This window comes from Geospiza fortis, unplaced genomic scaffold, assembly GCF_000277835.1.
Source record: "Geospiza fortis unplaced genomic scaffold, GeoFor_1.0 scaffold237, whole genome shotgun sequence".
NCBI classification, from domain to species: Eukaryota; Metazoa; Chordata; class Aves; order Passeriformes; family Thraupidae; genus Geospiza; species Geospiza fortis.
This window is the reverse complement of record NW_005054319.1, coordinates 4,875,969-4,890,913: the sequence shown is the minus strand read 5'-3', so window position 1 is coordinate 4,890,913 and position 14,945 is coordinate 4,875,969. Positions and strand designations below refer to the sequence as shown.

The 14,945-nt window shown below is 39.9% G+C and overlaps 1 protein-coding gene across 1 annotated transcript; it reads right to left on the bottom strand.

Moving 5' to 3' along the window:
* Positions 1 to 2,653: 2,653 nt before the first annotated feature.
* GPRC5B (G protein-coupled receptor class C group 5 member B) lies at positions 2,654 to 10,195 on the bottom strand. Its single transcript, XM_005420397.3, has 3 exons — positions 9,175 to 10,195; positions 4,605 to 4,717; positions 2,654 to 3,248 (listed from the first exon to the last, which is right to left on the bottom strand). The coding sequence occupies exons 1-3, from the start codon at positions 10,178 to 10,180 to the stop codon at positions 3,204 to 3,206; spliced, it is 1,164 nt and encodes a 387-aa protein (XP_005420454.1). The 5' UTR covers positions 10,181 to 10,195; the 3' UTR covers positions 2,654 to 3,203.
* Positions 10,196 to 14,945: the final 4,750 nt, after the last annotated feature.

Here is a 14,945-nt window from a genome sequence, read left to right as displayed (position 1 = left end):
CACACGTTAATACATTTAATAAATATATATTATCTATCAAAAATGAGCTTTAGCTCTCATCAATTAATAAAAAGCACCTGCTTTGTAATCCTGTAAGTTGGTAGAATAATCCAATTGTTTTGTTATAAAAGCTACAATGCTCCCTTTTGTATGGCCTTTGGTTAGACCCAAGGCATCAAGCTCAGACAAAGCCAAGCAAGATGCCTGTGTTTAGAATAAAAGCAGAAACAGCTAATTCTAAAGTATTTCATGTACCTTGTTTATAGAAGCAGCTGGATGTATTGAGAGTGTTCTTCTGAAGATGCTACATATTTTCTGGCAAGTGTCAAAATCAAACACCCTCAACCCATCTGAAAGCTGGACAGGATCTGTAGGACTTTGAACTCTTTTCCTGCCATTGATCAAAAGCTGGTCATTTTAAATCTTGTTTTGCTAATAGATACTTTTGTCAGATGCTTTTTGATTTCATTTTTCTGCATGGAAACACCATGAGCACATAACCATCAAGGGACAACATAGTAGCTTTTATAGTATAAAAGCTAATTATAATCAGGAGAACTGTGAAAGGCTTGTGCTTAGTTACTTATTCATGTTGTTCACAGATGCTCTACATTCTAGAAAACTTTCAAAAAAGGCAAAAGTAAATACTGTAACAAAAATATAAGTTAACAGAAAGGTGCCTTTCTTCAATTACAGTTTTATTTTGGGGCATTTTACATCACAGACTAGTGACTTACAAAAAAAAGTTGCTCATCACTAATTGTAAAAAGTTGGAAAATAAAGACCCTCCTAAATCTATTGCCACACATTCACCACCACACATTAAACCCAATCCTGCTAATTTTTTATTCAGTGAATAGTCCACATGACTAAGCGAGTGAGACTCGTCATGTGAATTGCAGTTTGTAAGGTCTGGCCATATCTTTGCAAAAGCCCTGAAATCCCAAACAACTTCATCAGAAGCAGGATTGAGAACTCTATTTATCAATTCAGTCACATCTAGAAAAAGAAAGTTTCTTAAGATAACTATGTCTTGTATAGTTTTGTCAAAGGTCTGTAAGATGTGTATTATAATTCATAAATCTTGGTTGTAGCATGATAAACTCTTTAAAAGAAACCTGTCCTACCATTTATGCCATGGTCATCTTATATGTTTTTATGCTAAGAGTTTTATAAGGGATTTTTTTTCTAACTGGTTTTTAAAAGCAAAAGTCTGCAGGCAAGTGATGGTAATAGTTTTTTTATTGTTCCAAATTACGTGTCTTCTGGGTGGCTATCATTATCTTAAATATTATCTTATTTGATCAAAGCTCCGCTCATAACAAGCAAAATGTATTTCTAAGTCACTGGATAGCATGCAATATCCACCCCTACCCTACTTGGTTACTAAGGCCATCTAGTTACATACAAAATGAAATAAAGGATCCCTAAAACAAGCACATGCTTCCTTTGCCTCGAGGAGGGAGGGCAGGGGGGAGCTGACATACTCCTTCACTCATGCATGACAGAAAAACATTGCTTCTGGAGGAGAAGGGCTTTGAAATAAAACCCCATAAGATGATCATGGCAAGAATGGCAATAGATATTTTTCCATATATATATATACATATATCTGTGTGCAACACTTAGGGACTGGTCTTGCAGCCTCTGTACCTTGTGTAGACCTACTGGTGTCGATGGGACTACTCGTGGGAGTACAGGTCTGCAGGACTAGGCTCCTAATTCAGTAGAAATGGAGGTACATGAGGAATCAGGAAGACTCTTGAAAAATAAAAAGCTTGTCTTTCTTCTGCAGTATACAGCAAGTAACTTCTCTCTATGAAGCTACTAAGCTATTCAGTTATTTGTACTTTTTCTTTTTAGTTTGAAAATATATATTTTTATTACAGCATATGCAAAGTTTAATTGTTAGATGTTTCCTATGCCTTCAAGTAAAAACAATTAGCTTTTAGTATTGAGGAAAGCTAAGATTAACATTGGCCAAACAGTGAGGATACAGTGATGTTTTCAATGTCCGATATGTATTAAATGTTAAAGAAAGGAATGATTGCTTGAACATAATGAGAAACCATGGCACAACAAATGGGCAATGGGAACCGTTTAAATAACCTGGAGAAAACAAAGATGAACAGCCTTGAAAACTCTGCCTTATATCAACTCAAGAAACTGGATGGGGAGAGGAGGACTAGGGAAGAAACCACCTTAAATAGAAACAAAAACAACAACAAACCACCTCCAGCACAGAGATTCTACTCTCTAGGCACTAAAATGCACAACCACATTGAAATGCACGAACAGCTGCGGCCGAGGGGAGCGGAGCGCTCGGAGTCCAACCACGGGGGCTCGGCCTCTGACCCTCCGCACCCCGGCGGCTCCGCAGCGCCTCTGCCAGCCCAGCCTGGCCAGAACAGCCCTCCCAGGGACGGCTTCGCCTGTGGGCTCGCTCTACTCACAGCCGGCCGGGGCTGCTGTCACCGAATCCATCCCTGGGGCCGGGGAGAGCCGCCCTGCCGGGGCCGCGCTTCTCTCTCTGCCCCGGGAAGCTCCACAAGGCGCCCGGAACATGCACAGAGCTCCGAACTGCACCTCCAGGGCAGCTGAGCTCCTGACAGAGCAGAGCTCCTGAGAGAACAGAGCATCAGCCTGCAGAGCCACAGGGACCGGTCTGCCACCGAGGGACCGTGTCTGACCACACACGGTGCTGCGTGACCGTACAGCACAGCCAGGGAGGGAGCAAACGGGGCTTCTCGTGACCTTGGACATGACAGGAAAAGGAGAAAAATGGAAAGAAATCCCGCGTGTTTTCGCACTGTAGTGGCAATCTCTTGTGGCAACATGAATTAAGTTTAGGTGAGAGGAAGGGATTTTGCAAGCAACTGGCAACCACCAAAACCAGGCTTGCCTGGCACACAAGTTACAGACAAGAGAATATCTTACACTTCAGGATACAGTATCTCCTCTGCCAATTTAAGGTGTGCCTACTTCTGTTTTAAATTAGATTCAGCTTCAGTTTCACAATTTTGCTTTTGCAATTCTCCATTCAATGGTGTTCACATTTAAGCAAAATCCTCTGTAGGATTTAGAAAGATCCTGGATGTTTTGTTGCTTTGTTCTGGTACTGTTGTGGATTCCTTCCCTCAAAGACACACTGCCAGGGAACAACATCTGAACAAGGATTCTTTTTCTCTACAGCCTACAGCCTTTCACCAGAGGTGTCGTCCAGTGTAACTTGGCGGAGCAGTTGGTATCTGGAAATAAGGATAATAAACCCGTAACTGAGAGATCTAGACTGTTCAAAAATCAGTGTTAGCACGCTACACGTACAGGACAGCTTTCCAGATGGCAGTTCTAGAGCAAATTGATACAAAGAAACTCATCTTCCACCCATACAGTGCATTTATCTCTGTAAAACCATGACTATATATACACATGAGCTTTGTATCCAACTCAGAAAAAAGCAAAACAAACAAAAAAACCAAATTCTCAAGCTTCTCATCCTTTAACTGCCTTCTCCCTGAGCTGCACATTCTGCTATCAGAAAACAGGCAGAGATTAATTAAAACATCAGAAGGATGCAATCCATTACTGACAGCAAAGCCAAACCTTTTCATTTTACTCAAGTTGACATGTTTCACACGGTCTTACCCACGGAGGAGAATTCTTGTATCTACTCCCTCTTGTCCACTAAAATCAGCCAAAACTTTACTTACTTAAAATCAAAACTAGACCTGCAATCAGTTCATTTTAAACTGGCTTTAAATGTAGAGGTTGAGATATGGAATCAGCTCATGATTCAAAAGAAAGAAAACCCAACTCACATGAGTACAAACTGGCTCATGAGTAGATTTTTAAGAAGCATGTAGATATGCATGAAAAATGTGGGGATGAAAATTTTTCTTTTTCAACAGTATGCCTGCTATATGAAATGTCTTTAGTGAAAATTAGACATAAGTGAAAAACATTTGTAAAGTCCGTTTGGCATCGCTAAACCAATCTTAAAACAACCACACTGCAAAAATACAGGTTTATCAAAGAGATGCCAAACCATTCTACAAGGAAGAAAAATTGATGCTATTAACATGAAAATATTCTATATTCCTCTTTTATGAATCCCTCCTCAAAATATGTACAAATCTGTAAGTTACAAAGAATTACATGTATTTTACAAGTAAATGGAATATATGTGAGACAACCATTATCTGCAACAATTATTTAAAGTAACATACTGCCTGAAAACATCTGTGTGACTCACACCATCTTGAAAAAAATCAGATTAGAAATGGTGTCACTTAATAGTTATGTTAAATACCTTAACACAAATTTAATTTGAAAGGGCCATTGAATACGTTGTCTTACAAAAAAAACTTGGTTCACTGAAGCTGCACTGCAAACTCTGAATAGCCAAGTAAACAAATGCAAAATACTTGTTAACTACATATGTTCTAGAGGGAAGGGAAGCATTACATGCATACTTGCTGCCTTAAATTTTCATTTATAGCTTTCCCCCTGCTGTGAATAAGCTAAAGCAGGTTTTTCAATTAGTAATGGTTGTATATTTCAGTGCATTTCAAAGATTTCTTAAATGATCACATTTTGATACTTACAGTCCCACCATTTAGCACAACTGCCATCTCAGTTGGCTGATAAACATTGCTTCTAAAAGGAGCACTGGGCCGGCTGCCCAAGCTGCCGTTCCGAAATCCTGCCGTCCTCAGCGCTGCGTTTGGAAAAGAGACATCACATTAGAGCACAACTAAAGCTGTGCAGTCACAGAGCCTCTTCCTTCCAGTTTGGTTATTGGGAACTTTGCCACTGATTTTAACTTCCACGTTGCTTTTGAACAGCTGTTTCCCTTACACGTTGGGAACAGATTTCAGAAGAATCAGATTTACATTAAATTAATTGTTTGCTAGGGTGGGGGAAAAAGGAACTAGATTTTTGAAGCTTGCTTAATCTCATTTGAGTGGGAGCTCAGTGTCTTTAGTCACCAAATCTGTGATGTATCTTGCACAATGCCTTTTGCAAAGTGCTCCCTGTGTTGGTCTGGATACTGTGGGGTTAAGTGAAATGTGCTACATTTTGCTTTCTATCAAGCTCAGTGGACAGGGATCCAAAGCCTTGCTCAAGCCAGTAAGCAATGCTCACAACCCCCTGAGCATTACTTCAGCATGACTAGCAAATAAGGATTTTCCAGATGTTTCAGATTATATTTACTCTGAGAAACTAGAAAGATGGAGTAAATATTGCTTTTGAATAGCTTAAACCTGGCAAATCACTGAAGGCAAAGAGAAGACACTGAGTGTCCTTTTGGATGTTTATACCAGGAATAAAACAGTCTCCCCATTAATTTTAGTACAAGTTTGGGTTCAAGATGTAAATTCTGAGTGAGATATGCATAATGAGGGATATGCTGCTCTCTGTAAAGCAGGCTGGGGATTGGCACATACAAACTCCCTCTTTAATTTTGAGGGTAAATAATGACTTCAGTGCACTCAGACGTGGCCAGGGAACAGAGCTCATTTATCACACAACGGGCAAAACTCATCTGTTAGCTGCTAAACAGAAACATGCCCAGTTCAGGCACCTAGGGCAAGAACTTCTCTTAGATTTAATTCAAATTACAATTCTACAGTCTCTGGCTGAAATCATGAATGAGCTGAAGTTTGTGAGAATTTTAGCCCAGACTTTAATGAAGCCAGGATTTATCTCCAATGTAGTTGCTCTGTGTAGAAGAAGATTTAAATGGATCCTACTGCCATATGCTGTCCTCTATCCACTGCTACTCCTCTCTTTGGGAGTTGTGCACCAAGATGAAGAACAGTACTGATTTAGCATGGAAATTTAGAAATTCCACCCTGCAAATGCTCAGCTGTTGACTTCAGATACATATAGACCCTCACTTGCTCTATTTGGAAATGACATATTTTTGCAGAACACTGGGAGAAAAAATTATGAAAATGCCTAAACTGGAATGAAGTATTTTCTATTAGATATTTAACCATCCCAAGGTCAGTAACCTTTTTTTTGCTATTTGACTACTTTTTGTGTGATAAACACACATGGTATTTGCTATTACACACAGACACAAAAATCTTTATAATGCACACCATCATTAAAATATTTATACAGAATATTTACACAAAATATACACAGTCATTTCAAAGCGATCTTAAAGAGCCAGTAAATTCAATTTCATATTGCTAAATTTGCTTTCCCTATTATTGCAAAAAGCTACATTTTTTTTGATGTGAGAATCTGTGACAAAGGTTGTAGACAGAATACTCATTTTGGATTTTTTTTCTCACACCAGTTTTAACATTTTTCCTTGTACTTTTTACATTACTATTAAACAAACCCACTTGCAAAGGGCATGTATAGATAAAAAACAAGCAGTACTGAGGATATTTGTCAAAACCTCTTTGTAACACATCTGAAATTTTGTTCACTTTGCTTTTAGGCATTGGCTGTGACTGTGACTGGTAGTACTAGAAGTTATTAAATGAAATTTAACGATACCAGAGCTCCTTGGGCTTGGGTTTCCTGACAGCTGCTGCATTCTACATTTCACATCCAGATTTCTCTTGTTTAAGGCAAATTCTCTCTGCCTACAGAGGTTGCCCTACTATTGTGCAGTGCACTTCCAGAGAGCACTGAGAACTCAGTCAACTGCTCTTTGTCCAGGCTTTCTAAATACTTTAATATAAGTTTAGAAAGCACACCTATGAAAATGACTCTTCTAAAGAGATATTTCAACCTATCATATAAATACTAAAATCCCAGATTAGTATGCCGTTTAAATTATGTTTAAATTAGTGACTGTAAAATAGGCTTGCTTTATTAATGCTTTATGTTATTCCTGGTGTAGAGCAGCTCTTGTTGCAATGCATAACTTGAAGGAACATTCTTGCTAAGAAAGAAGGAATCAAGGAGGACATATGCTTGTTTGAACCTGAACGCTGTTCAGATTGCTTAAAATCTTAAAAAAGAGCAAAGTTATGAAATTGTTTTATACTAGTAGTAGCGGAAATAACAAGAATTAATGGAAAATATTTTTGTCCAGGCACGTTTTCTACTTAAAGCTAACTATTTACTAAAACAATTATTACAGTCAGGGAATTGTTTTCTGCTTATCATGTCTTCCAAACTTCACAACTAGTACATCTTCTAATCTTAAACATCTTTCTTAAGGATGAAGTAGTTGAACAAAGTACCCTTCCAGTAATTTCTGAACTCTTGATGATGAATTCTCAGACTGATTAAATGGATGAAAGGAGAGAACATTCTCTTCACCCCTGCAGAGCCAATTGCCCACAGACTCCAGGTGCTTTGCCACTGACAACCCCAGCACAGAGATCTGACTCAGTGCCTTGGTTATTATTTAAAGTATTTACTTTAAGTCTCTACCATTCTCCTAAGTTTTGTCTCCAAAGCCTGCTGTCCCAAGCCAGTCCCTAAAGAACTGCTGCAAAGGAAGATTTAATCTGTTTTGATGTATTAAAAATTCCGGTATGCCATGGGAATAGGAATGACAGGCATTTATTATGGTATACATTAACAAGGGCATCAGATAAGGAAATCTATTTTGTATTGTACTGTCATTCAGATAGATTAAAACAGAACATAAATTGCACTATAATAGACAGTATAATGATTTTGTAGCTATCATACATCTATCCATTTCACAAAAAAACTTAATTACTGAATGATTAGATCAAAAAGGAGATTCCAGTTCTTTTTTAAAAATGCATCCATGAATGGGAATGATACAGAGTGAAAGATCCAATTTTGTTCTTAGATCTGCCTTAGCCAGAAATAGCTTCACTGAAGCCACTGCAGTTACTTTACTATGAAATTAATTTAATGGGGGATGGAGGACAGTAAAAAAAAAAAACCACCACAGAAAAAAAATAAGTGTGGTTTTAACAGTCCATAGTGCAACTGCCTCTTGCTTTGGAACATTAGTAATAACAACCATTCTTTTATTCGTGTGATTTTTTTTGTTATACTGCTGCCCTTATGGTATCTACTCACAGAACAAACTTCCCTACTAGAAGGAGACCTTTAAAGCTCCTGCTAAAAAAACTTAGAGGAAGAAATGCCTTCCTGACCCGACACTGTGCCAAACAAAAGTGCTGTTTTCCTCCAAGTCTGGTCAGTGCCCAGGGAAACATCAAACCCAGAGGAAATCAAAGACACATAAAGATGAGTAGGAAGGTGAAGTGCCTGGACCACGTGCTCTAAATCTTCTTTCAGGGGCTACCAGAGCAATGTGGCAACTCCTGCCTGGGCTACCAGGCCAATATTCTTCTTAAATAGAGTGAGAAACAATCAGTGTGACTTGGAACAAAATCCTTTATCCAGGTGTGGGGCAAGAACACCACGGGGCTCCTGCTTCCCACTGCTGGTCAGAGGCATCCCTGGCATTTCTGACAGGGGTTGAACCTTCAGCAAGGGTTTGGATCTCTGAAGCATCCAGTTGTGGCTGGTCCTTTCAGCAATCCCTCAAAAACATTTCCACTGCAAATTTTAATGACGTGTGATCACACATCGTTCTACCACAAGGAAGGCAAATTACCTGGAAACCTCTGTGAAAGCTCAGATGTTCAAGCCTTCAGAACAAAGGCTGTCTCTGAACTGTCTGTAAGCTACTTGGCATTTCTTCCCCCCACAGGGACACAAAGTGGCACTAAATCAATTTTAATGGAAAGATAATTAATAATAATAATTTTGTTGCTCAAGTGGTTGAGCAATTTGTAACATAGACCTCTTCATTTATTTCTGAAGTTTTGGGAAAATATTTTGTATTAAATGTTGATAACTGCTAATTACAAAAAATGTCATTTAAATTATTTAAAGGTTATTTTTTCCACAATGATTTTTTAATTCTTTTGGTGTTGCCTTTGCATTTGAAATTGGCTTTGCATTTGAAATTGTTCAGTTTTTCAAAGAAAAATCGACATGCAGAAGATAATTTTAACCTATGTATTGTCTGCATTTTTTTATTTTTCTCTCTCACTAGGGGATATCTTAGTGAAAATTGTAAAAGGGAACAAAGTGTAGTGTGAAAATTATTGTATTTATCATGACCTTTGTTTTCAACACCTGAAAATTGTCTCATACAGAGAGTTTTCTTGACACTACAAAAAAATATAGTCCTTTATAGGCAATTTTTACCTGCATTATGTTCATCCATTGAAAAGGCTTTATTTTCCATGTAGCTCCTAGGAAGCTGTATATCTTCCTCAAAAGCGGTTTCACGCATCCTTGGCTGTGAAGTATCAAAATAATTGGGTGTGTTTTCCTGCTGTGATGGAAGGATGGTACAGTGGACCTCTGGGATGGCATGAAAAATAACAAACACCCAGCCACTGGACACCAGTGCAATAGCCAGAGTGGGATCACTCCATTTGTCCCTTCTCTGGAGCTCAGCGTTCCCGAAGAGGTACATAGTCATCCAGGCCACCCAGATCAGAATGGAAAAGAAAAGCGTTATAATGAGGCATACTCCGTTTTTCTTCCATTTCTTAAACTTCCCACAGAGAGTGAAAAACGAGAATCCCATGGTAAATACCATCAGGAACATGACATAAATGGAGGCCATCACAAAATCCATGGGCTCGTAGCTGCAGGCCAGCTTGTTCTCCCTGACCACGGTCAGGACCAGCCACTCGGTCGCGATGATGACCTGCACCAGCATCAGGCACGTGGCCACCCCGGCCAGGTGCCACCCTGACGGGCTCTTGCCGTGGCGAACGAGCCTGCGGAGCCTCCAGGCCTGGGCTAGCAAGCAGGAGAAGCACAAAGCAAAGATAACTCCCCACAGAAACCTTCGGGTAGAGCACACCATCTCATCTTCCTGGATGATGAACGCGAACGTCAGCCCAAACAGTCCCAGAGTCCCGAAGAGAAAGAGGAAGTGCATTCCCAGGGGGCTCTTCTTCTCTTTGTCCTTGATGAAGGGCAGCCTCACCAGCAAGATCAGCATCAGCAGCAGCGTGGTCAGCACACCTGCCCCTGCCACGGCCTCCAGCACGATGCCCCAGATGGCGTCCAGGTCACACAGGTACACGTACTGGGGCAGGAGGTCCAGCCCGCAGCCCCGGGGCGTGCTGGAGTTCTCTGAAGAGCCATAGCTGATCACCAACAGCAGCAAGAAACCAATGGCTGGGTAGGTTTTCATTTTTCTGTCTGAGACAACAAAGCATTTGTTTAGCTAGAGCTGAGTTTGGAGGATTTCACAGCCACTGAAGCCCAGCTTGTTTCAGTAGCCCATGTTTACAGTTTCTGCACTGGATTTGCAGCTGGCACAGCCTCCCCCTGCCCCCTTCACTGCCCTCCCAAAAGCTGCTTTTGCCTGTTGTACTCAGAATGCAAAATGACTCATTGCTCTGTTTGCACAGATTGAAAACATTTCCAAACTCTGACCCTGCAAATGGCCTACAACACAGCCAGAAAAAATATGTATCCTGCTGCAAATATTACATTATCTGCAACACTTGGACACTTACTACCTATTTAAATGTAACACCCCATTCAGATCAAGGTGTTTAAAGCGTGTTTAAGTTGCACTGGGCCCGATGCAGGTGTAAGCAATATCACACTTAGGCTGTCCCACAGCCTTGTTCCTTTTACTGGAACAAAGGCAGAGTCAAAACCACTTTTTAAATTATTAATTTTTAAAGGATAAAGTAATCCAAGGAAAAGAAACATTTTACATTCTTAAAAAAAATCATGCTCGGTCATGTTTTCATGCTCGGTCAATAGGCAGTTATCATATTCACTTCTTTCATCCTCTTCCAAAGCCCAGGAATTAGATTGCATTTGGAAATGGGAATGGCAGTCTAGAAAAATCCCATATTCTGTGACAATGGTGCACATATGCAGTGTCATCAATCAACTGATCAAAAATGAATGCCTCATTGTGCTTCTTAGCCAGTCCAAAGCCATTCAAAGGGAACAAATAACAAAACCCAGAGCATCTCTTTCTTGGATCCAGAAAGTGGACAATGGTAAATACTCCAGGAACACAACACATCCCACTTGACCACCAGGACCAAAAGCCTAGACAAATCCCAACTTAAGTTTTTGGAAGAACATGGGTTAGGTGGTTTAAAAATACACATCATGGTGTTTGCTTTTATTAAGCAAAGCAGATTGTTAAAAAATGTAACCTTTAACTTCCAGTCTGTAATGGCAGTCTGGAACAAACACTGTGAGGAGCAGATATGAAACCTGACTCTGTTAACCTTCAGCAGCAGTGAGAGCTGCAGGTTCCAGCAGGATTTTCCTCACTGATGTGAGGGATGTTTCAGACTCCCACTGGTACTGTATGAGCATGAAAAAGAAAAGCACCACACAAGCAGGCAATGATGTTAGTCAATGTTAGGCAATGTTTAGGGTGCAAAGTGAAAAGCAGAGAAACTATCAGGAGCTCTTTTCAAGCCATACAACAGCCCTAAAGGGTTACCTCTCCAAAGAGATTAAAACTGCTTTCAATGAAAACTTTGAAAACTTTAGTGAGAGTTGAAAATAATTTAAAGTAGTGGTGCAGTGTTGCATTGAGCACAATCAGTCATAACCAACACAAGAACTATTTACATACTATTTACCATAACCAACACAAGAACTATTTACATAGACTGAAACTGTGCTGTGTCTCTTAGAGCTGAGAACTGTGGATGCTCTTGTGCTTTACAGTCCTGTCATGACCAAAGTTAAATCCTGAGGATCTGAATCTTCAAACCAGTGTTTCCCTGTGTCATGACCAATGGCCATTTCCAGCCTCCATAAGGAGACAGATGATGAAGATTATGTTGTTTGCTATCAGGGGCACCAAGACAGCAAACATGCCAATATAAACCTGTAATGACTCCATGGGCTTCACCCACACAGGGTACAAAACATCTTATTAACAAATCTTCATCTCAGAAGTGGAAGCTGTGACAAATAATGTGATGTGGGCTTGGACAAACAGGAAATGGGTAATGGGCAATCTCTGCCAGCCCACAGATATTAATCTTTGCACTATTGGAAGGGCTGCAATGTTCTAACAATGCAACGACCTGCTAAGGACAAATGATTTGTTTTTTCTACCTATCTGTAATTTACTTCATGCTGGATTGGTAGAATATACACTTGTTTATATCTGATTTGTGTAACAGGTTCTTCAATGACTCTGTTGCAACACCCACGTTAAAAGCACTGACTTTACAGACAGAAAACTAATCATCAGTGAAATATATTCATTTCTGTATTGAATATACGCTCAATAAATCTCTCTGCCCTTTGAGTACATAATTAACTAGAAGAAAACATTCCAAAGATAGTTCTCCAATTCCTTTTATGCACAGTCAATTCCTACTGCAAGTAGTGAATTTCCTCTTTAGAGTGTTTGAAACGTCCTAAAAAGTGTGAAATGGTCAGTGCCTGCTGACACAAAAGGGGGAAATCCACAGGGATCTACTAAGGCAATGCTCCAAACCAGTGGTACCATTTCAACAAGTAGGAGGTCATGTGGGAAATGATTCAAAATTCATTCTAAAAGTCACCCAAACTAGAAAAAATAAAGAGCCCTAAAGTGAGGGTCATGTTAATTTTCCACTATCCCATCACTTACAAATTATGGTAAGCATGGACTAAATTGCTTTCAATCCCAGCTTTGTTTATTAGCTACTCTCCAAAGACCTGGGGGGTAATTAATTAAGTGCAAGTATCCCCAGTTCTAAGATATTTTCCAGTTTTCTGGTTACTTTATGCATGTCATGTAACCCTCATGTGATTGAGCTATTCTAGGACAGTCTGTTTCCATGGAGATTGTGCTGCATGGGTAAGCAGTCATATTGTCAGGCCATCATTTGTTTCCTCTTCCTATTTGGAAGTGTTTGGGAGGGGGAAGGGAGGGTTAATGAATCTGAGTATTTCCCCCTCCGTGAAGAAGTGGTTAGTTTTGGAAAGGGGATATTAAGTTGTGACAAAATATACTCAGAATTCAAAATACATGTTCTGAAATACAGAGGTGTTCAACTCAAGGGGAATTTTCCCAAGTTACTTTGTGCTTTTGGGAAAGCTGATGGGACATAATCAGTGGTCCTCTTAGAAAGGTCCCAGAGAGCCACAGTACTGACCAAGCAAATCTCTAGGGCTGCTGACAGCTATTCCTGGTGTGAAATAATTCCCCACCCAATGTCAGTGAGTCTCACTAAACACCAGATCCTGCCCAGAGCAAAGCTGGAAAGCAGAGCTTGAAGTCTCCAAAGGAGGAATCTTTTCCTCCTAACTGCTATCAACAAAGCAGTTTGTTTCTAACCTGTTTACTATCAATTTCTGCCTAACTGGGTAAAAACAGGCAATATTAAAAATACACCCCCTGAGATATTACCAGCCAAAAAAATCCTTTTTCTAGTGCTGATACTGAACACAGACAGTTACAAAAACAAGGGGAAGAACTGAATTATAACACAGATGTTTGGTAAGTGAATACCACAACTTTAGCTAAAACTACAGATTCAATAATTTTAAGGGAAAACTGTGAAGTTGTTTGGTTTGGTTTTTTTTCCAGAAAAGTTTTTGCAAAAACCAGAAAGTACATCATTATGGGGGTTTTATTAAAATAGCATCTTCCTCAAGCCTGTGCAGTGGGTAGGATGGCAGAGTACTGAGCCTCTTGAGATTTTATAGTAAAATTTTACTGCACATTCTTGCTGGTTGTTACTTAAATCAGTAACTGTAGAGGAAGAGTATTTTTACATCTTTATGTCTAGATTAGCTCTCACTAGAGTTATGCAACCTCACAGTAGTAACAATGGTGCTCTATTCGGCTGGCACTTCCCTTCTGCTGCCAGAGAACTCCAGTAACACAGGAGTGCACTGAGACCTTCCTGCACAGATACAGCCAGTGGCACTGCTACATCCCCTGCATACTGCAATCAACTGTTCACAGGGAACAAAAGCAACTTGAGATTTTTTACCCCCAGATTCCTCTCCAAAATTTTATTTTGGTAAAGCCATTAAGGCAACATACCTGAAACCAGAGCAATCAGGAACACTTACAATCAATATTCTAATCAATAAGCCTTACACATTTTAGGCAAAAGCAGTGAACAATTAGCAGGACAGCTACTATTTCATCCAGTATTCAATTTCTGGCTCAAAATCTGCTCTCAATGACAGCTGTAATAACTGCACTGTTTTCTACAGAGTGAGGTCCCTTCATTACATTATCTGGCACAGAGTCACTACAAAATTGCAGACACAAAGCTGCCCCAGCGGGTACAAACTACAATTACAAGCAACTAAGCAGAAAGAGAAAATCTCACAGTTGTCATCAAAAAGTTGCCACGGTTAAAACTCAATGAGGCTTTCTGTAGCTAAAGTCTTCTGACCAAAGCTTGCAAAGGGATCAAAAAGACACAGCTGAATGCTGCTACAGAATATATATACAGAATAAATTTGTAATCGTGCAAAGGTTAAGGTCAGGCTGTTCATGGTTAGATGCATTATCTGCTCCTGTACCTGGAGCTCAAATGTTAGTCAGCTGACACAGGGAGATGCATTCAATGGCAGAGAAGAAAAACAATCTAGTAAATATAAGCAGTAGTAGCACAGATAGTAACCACACAGGCAGAAGACTGGTTCACTGTGCAATTTGCAAAAGAAAACCACCCCCGCCACAAAGTGTTGGGGAGAGACGGGAGTGAGCGAGGAATTAATCACAACACAGGATCTCTGCCAGCTGCTTTTGATCAGAACTGAAGAATGAGCTCCAGGACTGATAACAGAGCAGCAACAGCCAAGTTGAGATCAGACTACTCAAGAGACGTGTGTATTTCCAGAATAATAATTAATAGTGCAATTGTGCTTTGTAGGCAAAAATACAGCAGTGATTTTGACAGCCCTGCATCAGATACACATCATGCTCTGTTACAGCCTCGCAGTCACAGAAGGCA